Source organism: Psittacula echo, assembly GCF_963264785.1.
Source record: "Psittacula echo genome assembly, chromosome: 15".
NCBI classification, from domain to species: Eukaryota; Metazoa; Chordata; class Aves; order Psittaciformes; family Psittacidae; genus Psittacula; species Psittacula echo.
In genome coordinates, this window is record NC_137751.1 from 7,950,104 (window position 1) to 7,964,941 (window position 14,838).

The window sequence follows — 14,838 nt, forward strand, 5'->3', positions numbered from 1 at the left end:
CTTCCTCATGTTGAGGTGAAACTTCTTGTGTTTTAAATTATGGCTATTGCTCCTCAGCCCGTCGCTGAGCACCACTGAAGAGTCTGGCACTGTCCCCCTGGAACCCAGATCTGCATTGATGAGATCCCCTCTCAGTTTGCTCTTCTATAGACTTAAGAGGCCGGGCTCCTGCAGTCTCTCCTGATGAGATGCTTCAGGCCCCTGATCATCCTTGTGGCCTCCAGTGGACACTCTCCAGTAGCTCCTTGACTTTCCTTTACTGAGGAGCCCAGAATGGGACACAGGGCTCCAGTGTGGCCTCAGGAGGGTCAAGTAGAGGGGGAGGAATCACCTTCCTTGACTTGCTACCAAACTCCTCCTCATGCACCCCAGGATACTCTTGTCCCTCCTGGGTCAAGGGCTGGCTCATAGACAATTTATCATCCACCCGTAATCCCAGGTTCTTCCCAGCTGAACTACTTTCAGCTGAACCTGTACTGGTACTTGAGGTTCTTCCTCCCCAGGTGCAGGATCCTATACTTGTTGCCCTTATTGAACCTAATCAGGTTTATCTCTGCTCAATTCTCCAGCCTATCAAAGTCCTGCTGAATGACAGCTCAACTTTAGGTGTATCAGCCAGTACCCCAGCTTCATATCAGCAAACTTGCTTCCCGATACATCACTGCCACGTATCCCCATCTGTGCTGCTTTCCCACAAAGCACTGTGTCATGTCCCTGTGTTCCCCCCAAGGATGTCTCCATCTGCACTGCTCCCTGGCATAGCAGTCAGGGTGGGTGCTGCAGGGTGCTGGGGCAGCATCTGTGTCCTGGGTTCAGCAGCAGCAGTCATTTTTTTCTTCTTCTTAGTAGCTGGTGCAGCACTTTGTTTTTGACTTTCGGCCTGGGAACGGAGCTGATAACAGCGATGTTTAGACTGACCAAGGACTTTGAGAGTCTCATGCTCTGCCAGGGAGGAGGAGAAGCCAGGAGGAAGCAGAGACAGGACACCTGACCCAAGCTAGCCAAAGAGGTATTCCATACCACAGCACGTCATGCCCAGGGATGTAAAACTGAGAGTCCCCGGAAGGGCTGGATCACTGCAGGGTGGGGGTGAGGTACCGGTTGGTGAGCGGTTGTATTCTCTTCCTTGTTATTTCCTTTATCATTATTACTATTGGTGGTAGCAGTAGTGATTTGTGTTATACCTTAGTTATTAAACTGTTCTTATCTCAACCCGTGGGAGTTGCATTCTTTTGATTCTCCTCCCCGTCCCTCCAGAAGCGGAGGGAAGAAAGGTGGGGGGGGAAGTAGACTGCGTGGTTCTGATTTATGGCCTGGGCTTAAACCACGACAATCTGGCATGTGCCACCCATGTCCTCATGCCACTGGAGGGTGTCAGGGTCTGATTGGAGAAAAACCCAGTGTCAGAAATACTTTGTTCGTGATCCCCAGAATGAAATAAAGATGTGAGATCAAGTACCATAATCCATCAGTTTATTACAAAAAAAGATTATTATTATAGAAAAGATAGCAGTGGGACAGACTGGAAGAAAGGACAGAAATTAAGCAAGAATTGAGGGTGCAGAGAAAGACAGTCACCACTGTCCCAAGTCATCATCTTCGGTGGTGGGTGTCCCCCAGAGCCAACAGTTGTCATCAGAGGTGGGTGGCCACATAGTGATTACCTTTTCCCCCTTTTAATTATGCGTGGGGGAATACCTCTGTTCTTAATGTCAAGTACTGCACGTTCCTGGTGGATCACATGCATCCATTTTCGCTGGTCTTGCAGCCAGCTCTTCAACTGCAATCAGCAATCATGGAGATAAGGGATGGCAATTCCACACACTAATCCTTGAGGTAACTGTGGAGTCTGGACCGTGGAGTCTTACCGCAGCTCCTCACACTCATCTCTCAGGCAATGGATGTCAGGTTCTTATACCAATCTTTGAGACTATGGTCAGCCCCTCATCCAGCTGAATGGAGCTGTGGGATGGGATGTGCCTGCTGCAGGCAGTGTCATCAGGCCAGTTGCTGGAGACCCTGCAGAAGACCCTCAGTTCTGGGCAGGGGGAAAGACAAGCAAGAGCACATCACGCAGACAGTGATCACCCAGCATATGGTGAACATCCAGAATAGAGTCAAACTGTGCTGACCATTGTGCAGTCACCTCCCTGTCCCTACAGCTCAGCTCTCTGAGCCAGTGGCTGACTACATGGACCAGCAGTTCAAGCCGTATTTCCGTGATGAGAGTGGCCTCAACAGGACAACCATGTCCACTGCTGCCTCTACTTCATCTCACCTTTTGGCCACGGGTACAAGCAACTCCTGCCTGCAGAGCCGAAATGGTGCGTGCTGGGGAAGGGGCCTGAGGGAATGGTGCTCACTGCACTCGCCCCACAGGCTTCGCTCCCTGGGTGTGGGGGTCATGAGAGCCCTGCACCAGCAGGTGAACATCATGCCCCTGCTGGGCAAGGCAGCCTCATGTGAGCATGTTCCATTTGCATGGTCTCCTTTAACTCTGATTGCTTCCTGTGCCTGTAAAAACATCCAGAAGAACGAGCATTTACACACCTGCTTAAAACACACACCACAGGAGAGGCACTTGAAGACAACACCTCTGAGCAGAAGCTGATTTTGCCAGAAAACGAACCTGCTGTTTTGTGCTCTTGTGTGGTTTGACAGAGTAGTGAATATCCTGCATGGCTCACGCTACAAGGATCACTGTGTACGGCCTCTTTGTTTCAGGATTCACACGTTTGTCTCAACAGCTGCTCCAGCTGTGTTACTCTTTGTCAGATACCTACGGCTCTCCTTTTGATGAAATCTGAACAGGAAAAGTAACAAAGCCAGTTAAAAAACATCACAGGGCTCAGAGCAAAACCTCACACAACGTAGTTAAATTTAACAACCGTTTGTATTATTTTGTTAGATGGCAAGTGCAGAAAAAGTGCATTAATAATGCCCATCACTGTAACAGACAACACTGGAAAGACTTCAGACAAAACACCCACAGAAACACTGAACTACCAAAAGGGAAGTGCACATTGACTTGAGTTCTCATCACCCACTACAAGGCCACAGCTCGGGTCTCACCAGTGAGGAATGACTAAGAAATGAGACCCGTTAACACACAGGGGCGCTGCCCAAACAAACCAACTGTGCCCTTCCTCTCCCAGCTTTCACAAAGCCAAGGGCATGGCACCTACCGTCCTATCGACTGCTGTTTGGTCACGTGTCCCACACGCTAGGACCAGACCTTCCTTCTTCCCCACCCGGCCTTTGGAAACGTTCACGAACACCGGGTGTGCCTGCAGGGCCCCGTCGAGGACTTGCTCCCTGGAGAGGAGGGTTAGAAACCGTGTGAAGCCACCAACCTGAGGGCGAGCGCACGGCGTTGTCAGCGCGAAGGAACGAGTCCCGCTGCCCAGGGCTGAACCGGGGGAGCCCGGGAGCTTCCGTGACCCACGTGTCACCACCGCCAGGGCAGGGCAGGGGCACCGCACAGCCCCGGGGCGCTGCCCCTGCCCGGCTCCGTCACGAGGCTGCCCCCGCCACAGCCGGGTCCTCACACCGGGACCCCCAGGAAGGGCCCCGCACCCGACCCCGGCGGTGCCGCCCGTCACTCTCGCTCCGCTGCGCCATCCCAGGGCCTTGGTGCGGTAGCGGCGATCTCGCACCACGGCGCCGTCAGGGAAGCGGACGCGGAGCGGGCGGGCGAGCACGGACATGGCGGCGACAGCGGCTACCGCCGCGCCCGCGCTCCCAAGCGTGTTTTCTCCGCTAGGGGGCGGTGGCGCCCGTCCCAGTACCGCCCCCTGTCGGTCGCTGCTCGCTCACGTCCGCGGGCAGGTCCTGACAAGCGCTGGGGCTGCGCCCTGCCCCTGCCCGGCAGCACCGGGAATCCCGGCGCCGTTTCCCCACGCTCCGGTGCTGACGGCGCCCTCTGCGGAGCTGCTCACACCTCTGACCATGGGGCTCGTTCCCGCTGTCCATAGAAAGCCTCATCACCTTCCTCCTCCTGACCAGATGGCCTGCAGTAAATCCCCACAGCAGTGTCCCCCGGGTTAGCCTGGCCCTTAATTCTCACCATAAACTCTTCACTGGGTAAAGCTCGATACTTTCCACTTGCTCCCACATGAAGAGCAACTCCATCACCTCGCCTCTCTGACCTGTCCTTTTTAAAGAGCACACAGCCACCCATGACAACATTCCAGTCGTGGGACCAGTCTGTTACACACTCCTGTACCTGACATGCTCTTACACCGACTGCTTACTGCTATTGAGACATCCCACCATGTCTCAATAATTGCAATGAGATCATGGCCCGGCAATCACGCACAGATTTCTGGTTCATCTTGATTATTTCCCATGCTACAGTGTTTGTATCCAGGCATTTCAGAGAGGTAATTTCACAGCCAGGTTCCCGAGGAGTGTGAGAGGATTCACCATGAACACAAACAGCCTCAATCTTGTTAGGCCTCTGATCCTCATCTTGAGAGGCACTCAGGGAACATCTGTCCCTGCACTGGCTGGTATGATCTACCCCCAGTCCTTCAGTTTAAAGCCCATCTCACTGAAGATTCTCTTTCCCCTTCTAGACAAATGGATCCTGTCCCTCCCTAACAGCCTACAATCACTGAAGCACAACCCATTGTCATGAATATGAGAGGATGCTTTTGAATTTGGGAATTACTCCCAGGTTGTTACCCACTCCTGGTTCTGACATGCTCTTACACAGACTGTTTACTGCTAATGCTGCTCAGCTGAAACCATGCCCAACTAAATCCCTGCCTGCAACACACAGGGCCATGTGCTGATGCCCAAGAGACGGAGCAAGCATGCTCTCCCCTCAAAGTTTCATGACATCTCCCCAGCTCTCCAAGGCAAGGGGATGCCTGTTAGCTCAGCAGTCTGCACCTGAGCCACAACTCCCCCCAGATACAAAGCTTGGCTTTCGTAAAGACATTTGGCTTTGCTAACAACTCGTGGGCTGCAGCTTAACCAAGCATGTGAACATTTCACAAGCTATTGCACAAATCTCAGCAGTAAACAACCTGCTGTGGAAAAGAATGACAAGAGCAACTGCCAATACTGGCATGCAGGAGGCAGCATGTGACAGAAAAACAGGCTGGGCTTGACAGGGCCCTTGAACTTGGTTATTTGGAAAGGAGCTGGGTTTTGCACTAAAGGATACAAGGGTAGGAGAACTGGGAACATTCCTCACATGGGCACTACCCAATGCAAACATGTTTGCCTTAATTCTGTTAGCATCCTTGCAGGCAGAGCTCTGTCCAGGCACCAGGCACCACGATGTCTGGAGGTCCAAGGAAAATTAGATAAGGAATTAATGCTACTGAAATCAGAGTAAAAAGATCTCTGAGCATGGAGTATTCCACTGCCCCTGGGGAAATAATGCAACACATCCTCTGCGGGCAGCATGCACAGCAGGGGATGTCTGCTGGAGCAGGGAGATGGTGATTTACCTTTGTGTTCTGGACTGGCCATTCTCCAGAGCCTGTAAAATTGTCACCCTTCAGTGTGAGGGTCATCATGCCACAGCAGTACTTCTTGTGCTTGGTGTCATGTCCCAGCTCATCCCAGTGGCCAGCAGGCTGGTACAGTGCCTTGCTTTTGCAGAAACCTGGCAGCAGTGTGCTCCATCCTGGGAGATGATCCCTCTTGGTCCTTGTCAGGGACACCTTCTAGCAAAGTATGGACAGAAAGCAAAGCTGAGGGTGTTTTAAGTGTCACAAAATATCAGTTGAGTCTCCCTGTAGCAGCTGGGCAAGACACGTGGATTTCAGGGAAGCATGGGATCTTGAATGAAACGGAAGAATACCCCAGATAGCACCAGTGAAATGCATGGTCTGCAGCGTGCTCCCCACGCCTGGGAGCTGACAGTGTTTTCTATTTTTATTTAGTCACTAGGAAACAAAGGGAACTATTTATGGGGAAATCGAGGAATCAGGAGGTAAGCAGCACTGGGGGTGCTGGGTTATACTTACAGCAACAAGAAATGTTTCAGTGAGAAGAGCAGCTCAAGATTCCCCTCTCCACTCCATTCCTCACAGCCCCTTGCTTTCACCCCCCTCATGGAGTCAGGGATAGCAAGGCAATGCAGTGTGACAGGCTCTAGGCCTGGGGAGCATCCTTTTGTATTATTCCTTGCCCTGATCTCAAAAGCATCATGGAGAGCCTGGGGAAGAACTTTAGGAGATAAACTGTGCAGTTTCAAGAGTCCACCAAATAACACAGCTAATCAATACATGGTTTTAGCTCACACACCATGCTTACAGAACTTCAAGTTGTAAGCCAGGCAGAGAATCCTCAATTTCTGCTTAAACATCTACCTAGTCTCAAGTTCCAAGTATTTTCCAAAGTTACACAATCTGGCCAGTGGCACAAGACAGGCAGAAACAGAAGCCCAAACAGCACTCAATCAGGAAAGCAAGTACAGAAGATAAACAACAGGGAGAGGTTTTAAGGAACCTACATGAATAAATGCAGCTTAGTTCACTTATGGCATCACTTGTTTTGAAAGCTGTGGCTGATCTCACATTTGCGAGAACAAGATACTGTGTCGTACAGACCCATGGTCTGTGGGCTGCATTGTAGACATAGCTGGGGCCATGGAAAATGTGAAAGCCACACAAAGAAACAATGGAAATGATTGGCACAAAGACTGCAACAAGACTCAGCAGCACCACTGGCACTCGGTTTGCTTTCAGCCAAAGAGGAGGGGGGAGCCTGTCGCATACAAAAGCCTATTGAAAAGGTGTTTGCCCGAAGAAGCAGTGCCAAGACTCGCTTAGACTGGGCTCCAGCTGACTTATGAACCTCAAGAAAGGAGTTATGGAGATATACTTGTCCGATCTACAGAAAGAAGGAGCTACGTGGGAGCTGTTTAACAAGTCATAGCCAGGGTTATGGCTCAGGTTGGACAGGGAAGTTCTGGATAAAAGGAGATTTGCTTGAAGACTTAAAGGCACCCTGGACAGTCGAAAAAAAAGATAGTAGGAAGCAGAGTTCAGAGCAGACAAAGGAGTCAAAGGATCCAAATTTAATAAAACAGAATGGGAGAGGAAGCAGGAGACCAAAAGGAGGTGGGTCACAAGCCAGGACACAAGCCAGCCTATTTGAATTTCAAAACCTCAACAAGCTGTGAAAGCAGCAGTATCCCACTTTACTTGCTGCAGAGGAAAAAGAAGAAAGCTTCTCTCTTTGGTACAGCTGGGCTGTGCATGGCACAGTGCTGTGACACCAGTGGATCACAACAGCTACTGCCTCTGAACCCAGAGGTGACAATGGCAATACCTGGATATGGCTGTAGCAAGAACTATGCAGAACCTAGCGAGTCCCAAGAACAACTCACACCTCTCGACTGAAAAATGCTTTTCAATACTTTGTAGTATCTTAGTTGCATGTTAAATTACCTGGATTTCATCCACTGTATCAGAGGAAGGGCTCATGGAGAGTTCAACTTCTTGCTTACAAAAACCAGCAAATGTCAGAATCAAAACATGGTTTAGATTCTTCAGTCCGTATTATACACTGTGGAGAGAGTGGAACAAGTACAGAACATGGTGCTCTCAAGTAGATGCTAGAGAGCTGAACTAGAAAAGCACATCCAGTATCTCCTTTCAAGTTCTATCAAAGGCTGAGAAAAAAGTGTGTGGTAGAAACGAGCACCTGCTGCTCAGCACAGAGAGCTGAAGACAGAGGACAGCTTCAAGATCTTTGAAGAACGAGTTTATGCAGAAAACAGGCCATGAACATTGGTCCCCTCCTCCTGAAAACAGTGAACAAGAATGAGCCTTTTCTTCTTCTCCTGTTTGTGCAGCTGTAGTCTTGCTGGCAAGAGTGGAAGGAGAATGAGCTTGAATCCTGCGGAAAAAAAGAAAAGCAACAAAAACCAGTGAGTTCCTGGGAAAAGCCGCCTATCTCCTAGACTTGTGCATTAAGGCTTTCGCTTTGTTTCTAGATCTGTGTTCAGACATATCGTTAGCATTCTCTGCGCACTTCTTCCTCATCCTTTTCATGTGCCAGTCAAAAAGCATAGGGGTTTCTTAAAATAATTAACTGGGCAAAGAATTTGATGGTACAACTACGGAACACAACAGCCACACACAGGCTACCACAGCACACCTTGGCTGGGGAGAGGATCATAGAATCATAGAATAGTTAGGATTGGAAAGGACCTTAAGATCATCTAGTTCCAATCTCCCTGCCATGAGCAGGGACACCTCACACTAAACCAGGTCACCCAAGGCTCTGTCCAACCTGGCCTTGAACACCGCCAGGGATGGAGCATTCACAACTTCCCTGGGCAACCCATTCCAGTGCCTCACCACCCTCTCAGTAAAGAATTTCTTCCTTATATCCAATCTAAACTTCCCCTGTTTCAGTTTGAACCCATCACCCCTTGTCCTGTCACTACAGTCCCTGATGAAGAGTCCCTCCCCAGCATCCCTGTAGGCCCCCTTCAGATACTGGAAGCTGCTCTGAGGTCTCCACGCAGCTTCTCTTCTCCAGGCTGAACAGCCCCAACTTTCTCAGCCTCCATACGGGAGGTGCTCCCGCCCCTGATCATCCTCGTGGCCTCCTCTGGACTTGTTCCAACAGTTCCATGTCCTTTTTATGTTGAGGACACCAGAACTGCACACAATGCTCCAAGTGAGGTCTCACGAGAGCAGAGTAGAGGGGCAGGATCACCTCCTTCGACCTGCTGGTCACCCTCCTCTTGATGCAGCCCAGGATACAGTTGGCTTTCTGGGCTGCGAGCGCACACTGCCAGCTCATGTTCATTTTCTCATCGACCAACATGCCCAAGTCCTTCTCCGCAGGGCTGTTCTGAATCTCTTCTTTATATTGCTTATAGGTTACAAAGATATTGGTTACAAGGGGGACAAAGCCTGTTTTTTTGTAAAGCTTAGATAGAAATTGTAACTTACTGCCAGTTTTTGTCAATCCGCTCTGTATACGCTGTTTTGGTAGCCCAGACAGCTCTTCTTTGCTAGAGGCAACAAATAAGCACCTTGTTGAAAGAACATACAGCTGTTACCAGGAACCTACTTAGCGTATTTGTTTTCAAACCCAAGTTTAAAAGAATAATTAAAAAAGCAGGGTAAATTGTTTTGCTGAAGCCATGGAAAACAAACTCAGGGACACTTTGTGCCAGAGCTATCCAGAGATAACAAACTCAAGCAGGTTGCCCCATCCTGCCCTGGTGGCACATCCAAGCGCTGAGGGGAACATTCAGCAACTGGTTTAACCAGCCAAGTACAGGCTGTTTTAACACCACTGGCTTTTGGTTATAAAGACACAGAAAGTCAGTTTTACCATAGAAACACTTCTAGTGTCAGTATTTATTTTTACCTTAATATACATTTATACAGGCCATAATAAAAAGGCTATTTATTACGCAACAGTTCAGTGAGTTATTACCTAGTTTCAAGAATAATGCATGCAATTACAAAGGAGAGGTAGAAACACCGTATTAAAGACCTAAAAATACAAACATTATATAAACAAACACTTTCAAATTAACTGTTGGATTTTCATACAGATAAATAAGGTAAAAAGTACGTTACTCTGTCAAAGTAAAGGAAACACATGGTTATCCAAACACTGAAACAGTATTTTTATGTGTAAGCCCTGTACAACTTTGTCAAATAATTCAGATCACTGTGTTTAAGAGGATTAAAATGATTTTTGTCCTGGAGAATGGTTTATTCAAGTATTCAAGCAGCTGAGTAACAAAAAAAAAAGTCCCCAAAATAAAGTATAGGAACCATTTCCAGAGAAGCTGATCTGCCTAAATACTTCGCAAATCACTGTCCTGATGATCTCATGGGATGCTTGAAATGATAATGCCTATAAGGCTAAATGAAGCTTCCCACCTCTCCCCCAAAATGCACACATAATAATCCTGATTTTTCACACACACTGTATGTAGATATTCTACATCAAGTTATCAGCATCTCAAACTCCAACATTATTTTCTGGTTTTGCATGGTTCCTTGCAGAACCTTTCAGTTTACAGTATTTCTTGTAATACTGCCCAAGAAAACTACAGAGAACTGTCATTACATCCCTAGAGACTGCAGGCATTAATGTACGTATTGCATGCACAATAAAAGATGCAACCAAATCTATATAAAAAGCAAACAACCAGCAACTCAACATTGCTATTACTGAGAAAAGTCCAGACCAGTAGTTACTCAAGTATTAGACAAATGGGTATAAAATGGAAAGGTTCACATGAATACAAGTTTTTACAGTTTGTTTGAAAGTCTTCTAGAAGCTACATTTGAAATTCTGAAAAGAATTTTATGTACACTGAAATGAAATTCAGCCAAGTCCATTGTGCCTTCTTTCTCTAATTTTTTAACATAGTTCTTCAAAAAGGAATATACAGTTGCTTTAGTAAATTAGTGCAAAACAAAACATTTTGGAAGAAAATCATCAAATTGTATCCACATCAGCTGAAAACCCTCTGGGGATGTTACACAGATGGAGCACAATTTCTTCCATGACCACCTTTTCCCCTGTGTAAAGGAGTACTTCCTTGTCATCCCTTCATATAACAAGCTGAGCCACATTTACAGCATGTGAGCTCTGATACAAGCCAGCTCAGCCCCATCAATCAGCACTTGCACGTCGTTCGGGTTTCCCAAATCCACTCTGCCACATATTACTGACAACTTCAAAATATTTTTCACAAACATTTGAGGGAATCTTCCGAGGGAAATGTCTTTTTGTACCTGATGCAGAAGGATCCACTCACTATAAACCTCATGAGGAAAAAAAAACCCAAAACCCCTGATCATTCAAGTCCAAAGCACACATACAAGGATCAGTTTGAAATGTGAAGAGAGACTCTTTTAAATTCTGTTGCTAGGAAGAAAAAGGAGCTGCTGGATCAGTAAGGCAAGTGTACTTTTGGAATTTCTCCTCTTTGAATAATGCTGCTGTTTCTTTGGTAGTCACCACAGAAATGAAAGAATCATCTTCCACACGGGGCAGAACAAGAACAACAATTAAGCTGTAGTGAAAAAAGTGCAGTATCACTGATGTGGTCCCGTATGTTCACACCATCTGGTCCTTGGGATGTTTCTACTGCTCATATACAGCCACTGTGCTACAGCAAAGTGCAGAAAGCCTTCGCTCGATGCTAGATTTATCTGCAAACAGAGAGAGGTGACAAATAGGTGATGACTCCAGTGTTATTTTACAATGCATTAATTCCATGCAATTGTCAATATTTTCATTATTCAATCTAAACTTACACTTGTGTACATTTTCTATATCTGCAGGGTCTTGTAGTATTTTAGTCAGTCCTTCCAGGAGCAAGGCTGCCTTGTGGTATCGATATGTAATATCTTCAGTTTGCTGAAACATCTCATCCAGAGCTGCTGATTGAACCTGCAGTCATTCAAGAGATTCAGTTACATAAACTGCGTCAGGCAAATAATGACGTGAAAAATGCAAATGGAATGATTTTTGAACCTTAATTTAGCTGATCTGTTTTTATAACTGTGAGATAACAAAACAAAGTCTGAGAGCATACAGCACCTGTGCTGTATTAACTAAAGGTATGCTGCACATACAAACTGTAACAGCAATTCCTGGTCTTTTCGGTTTACATGTGTTACAACAACACATGAATAAATATGCTTGTTCTTACACCTGCATTCTCTTGTAAAGAAGACAAATTGTGCATGACCGCACCATTATCAGGGTTAATCACAGTATTTGCCACTGTCTTGTGTGTGACACCTGTGTTTTTTTAAAAAGACTTCCTTCTCATGAAAAAAGCAATTAAGTTCCTTGTGTGGTTACTGCTTCTGCTCCACAACAGATAAAAAGTTTATCAATTACACAAAAAGGCTTCCACATTTTTTCTACTGTTTTTGCTTTGTATGGACAGGCTGATGTTCTTCAGATTAACCTGGTAGATCGATGAAGCTACTTCTGTTGCTTCTGTGCTTTACTAAGCCTTACTGGAGGAGACTGCAGCACACAGAGCTGTGTGGCTTAGGAGTTCATTTCCTAGTGGTTTTGCACCAAATGTGCTGATGTAGTGGAAATGTCCCTGAGGAGCAGTATCTGCCAGGAACTTTATAGCCACAGTTAAGGCAGGGCAGGAAAGAGAGTGAAAGACTAACAGAGATTATCATGAACAGAATGCTGGAAAGATACATTCTATTTTCTGGTGATGCAGAGAGAAGGAAGCAATTTATCTCAATGTCCTATCATTTAGGTAAAAGGAGTAGCTTACCATTTCTACAGCACAGCTGTAGATGAGTTTCTCTGCAGTTACACTGTTGATTTCATCAATGAACCTCTGCTTGTCCGAAAAGAAACGATTCAGCTTTTCAGTCAGCTTCTTGCACATGCCAATACAGAACTTGTATCTCTCATTGAGGCTTTTCACAACTGGAGGAAAGGTAAGAAGAAATTAAAACAGAAGAAAACAACCAAACAACATAGCCTAAGTTCAGCTCTTCCCAGCACTAGCAAAGTCAATCCATTTAAGCTTGAGCTTTTAATGTTTATTTACTCTGCCACTTATACAAATTAGGTATATATAAAATAATTTCCATTTCAAGTTAGTAACTGCCCATTTTGCAATAGTTTCTAGCTGTACCTTTGTTTATTATCAGAACTGTGCAATCATACATTATCTCTTGTACTGAAGAAAACAAACAAATGTTGTAATTTAAGCTTTCTGAGTGACCTATTAGCAAAGAAAATTCACAAGCAAAGCAAACTAGATTATGTTGCATCTACCTTGCTTAACAGCAGTGGATGGGTTCAGCTTCCCTGATTTGACCTGTGCTTTGGCAAGATGCAGAGAAGATGCGAGCAGCTGGGCAGCTTTCATGTACAACACCAGCTGCTCTACTTGTCTAGGGAGGAGGGAAAAAATAAGTAATTATGTACCAACACACCTTTTTTGAACACATTCAAGCCATAGGCAGACATCACTTTAAATCACAGCCCTAAACAGGACCCAGCAGCAGCAGAAGAGGAAGACAGATGTTTAAAATGCAACTCCACCCCTCCCTTCCCTTCACAAACACGCTGTCACGGGTTGAAGAGTACATCTGCTCATCTAGTCACTGCAGCAGCAAATACAAACTGCTTTAATGTAGACATTTTAAAAAAGAACGCTTATTTGTGAGGACTAAATGCCCGAGGTCAACGTCTTACCACAAGTGACTGGGTGCACTTTTCTTGCAGTGTCATTTCCTATGCCCCTGGAATTCTCAGTTGTGAAAAGCAAACACTTTGCAGGGCTTTTTTGTTGTTTTGTTTTTGTTTGTTTTTTTTTCCCCAGAAAGCAAGCAGGAAGTGGATCTGCCCTTTCCCACCACTCCAAAATTCTCATATTTCACTTTGATTTTGTATTAGGGCTGATCAGTTCCACCAGAAAAAAAGGGTCAAAGTTGGATGCTCCTTCCTCTTTCCCAACCTCCACCACAGTGCTACTGCTTCAGCCCGGTCAACAGGAGCAGATAAGGGTTCAGATCTGACAGAAGCTGGTACACAGATTCCCAAGGTTAGAAATGCAGGGCTGTACCTCAAGCCTGAACTCTTCACCATTTCCTCAACTTATGTGGCATGCTAGAAAACACTGTTCTTTTTTATTTGTCTGCTAGCAAATGCCTCTCTATCCTTTGCTCTTTGTCATTTGTCTTCATTGCTAAAAACTTATTCCTGTAGAATATTCTAGACAGCAAAACAATCACTCTCAACAAAACGGGCATAGTTTGCATACATTTTGGATGTATTCAGTATTCACTAGTTCTCTTAATACTATTTGACCGCATACTTACCCCCATTCTTTGCTTAGCTGGCTGATCTGATCAACAACTATGCTCTCTTGGATTTGGTACAGCGATACTGCAGAAGTACACAGGTCTGGGTTTCCTCCTCGTACTGCTGTTAGATCCAGAACACATTCTGTAAATGTCAGCATCATGTTTAGATGACGCAGTGTATCTGTATGTTCTCTCTGTCAGAGGGAAAGATGACAACAATTTAACCACTAAGCCGTAAGACAAACAAGTACACTTAAAACTCTTGCTAATCATTTGAGGGCTTTTTGGTGTGTCAGTTCTATGCATAAATCACATTGCAGTAGAGCCAGAAGTAGGAACTACAGAATCAAATGGGTCCGAATCAACAGGTCAACAGATATTAACTTGTTCTTTGTCGATAATTTCAAGACACTGTAGCTTATACTTAACTGTCTTTCAAAAAAGTCAAAGAAATTGGGACATGGAGTTCTATGTTTGTTGAAACCCAAGCAACTGAAGGAATCACAATACTTGTTATTATATTATCAGCAACCCAAAAGTATGCTTGGCACTTGTATGAGAAGCCAGGAGGAACATTTGGCTTTCATTAGACAGACTTGGTACCTACAAAAGAAGTGATCTAAAGCTTCATATTTATCTGCTTCACTTTTAATTTACAGTTACATCTAGAATTACACTGTGTTAAAAGGTGGCTGTTTAAACCCTAAGTTTACACTTTAAACTGAACAGCTTCAATTGGAGCTAATACCAAACCGCTTCTTGGTGACTAAAATAGGTAACATGCATAGTCTCTGCTCAAAAAACCCCAAAGTTAGCCTTCAAAACTAATGAAACATGTCTTAGCAATATTTATAATCTTTTAATTAGTAATACAGATTTTAATTCATTTTAAATCTATCTGTGGGAAGAATACAGTGTACTGTCAAGCAGCCAATAGATACAATAGGGATCCAAACACTTTCCAGCAAGATGTGAATGAGAAAACAGAACATCAATCTGTCTTGAGAAATTTACAGCCTAAGGATAGCAGTCT

The 14,838-nt window shown here is 45.6% G+C and overlaps 1 protein-coding gene and 1 long non-coding RNA gene across 2 annotated transcripts in view; both read right to left on the reverse strand.

Moving 5' to 3' along the window:
• Positions 1–1,509: 1,509 nt before the first annotated feature.
• LOC308227544 lies at positions 1,510–3,318 on the reverse strand. The gene is made up of 3 exons (XR_013958088.1): positions 3,186–3,318; positions 2,630–2,803; positions 1,510–2,514 (listed from the first exon to the last, which is right to left on the reverse strand). It is a non-coding gene; the product is annotated as an uncharacterized lncRNA (long non-coding RNA).
• Positions 3,319–11,048: 7,730 nt separating this feature from the next.
• Positions 11,049–14,838, reverse strand: part of ULK2 (unc-51 like autophagy activating kinase 2) — a gene marked incomplete at its 5' end in the record, with an annotated part of 38,292 nt that continues 34,502 nt past the window's right edge. Inside the window, 5 exons of the mRNA XM_080629965.1 lie at positions 11,049–11,162; positions 11,268–11,403; positions 12,260–12,417; positions 12,772–12,890; positions 13,821–13,999. Of these exons, the coding sequence (XP_080486091.1) occupies positions 11,095–11,162; positions 11,268–11,403; positions 12,260–12,417; positions 12,772–12,890; positions 13,821–13,999 (660 nt within the window). The 3' untranslated portion in view covers positions 11,049–11,094. The remainder of the gene's footprint in view (positions 11,163–11,267; positions 11,404–12,259; positions 12,418–12,771; positions 12,891–13,820; positions 14,000–14,838) is intronic.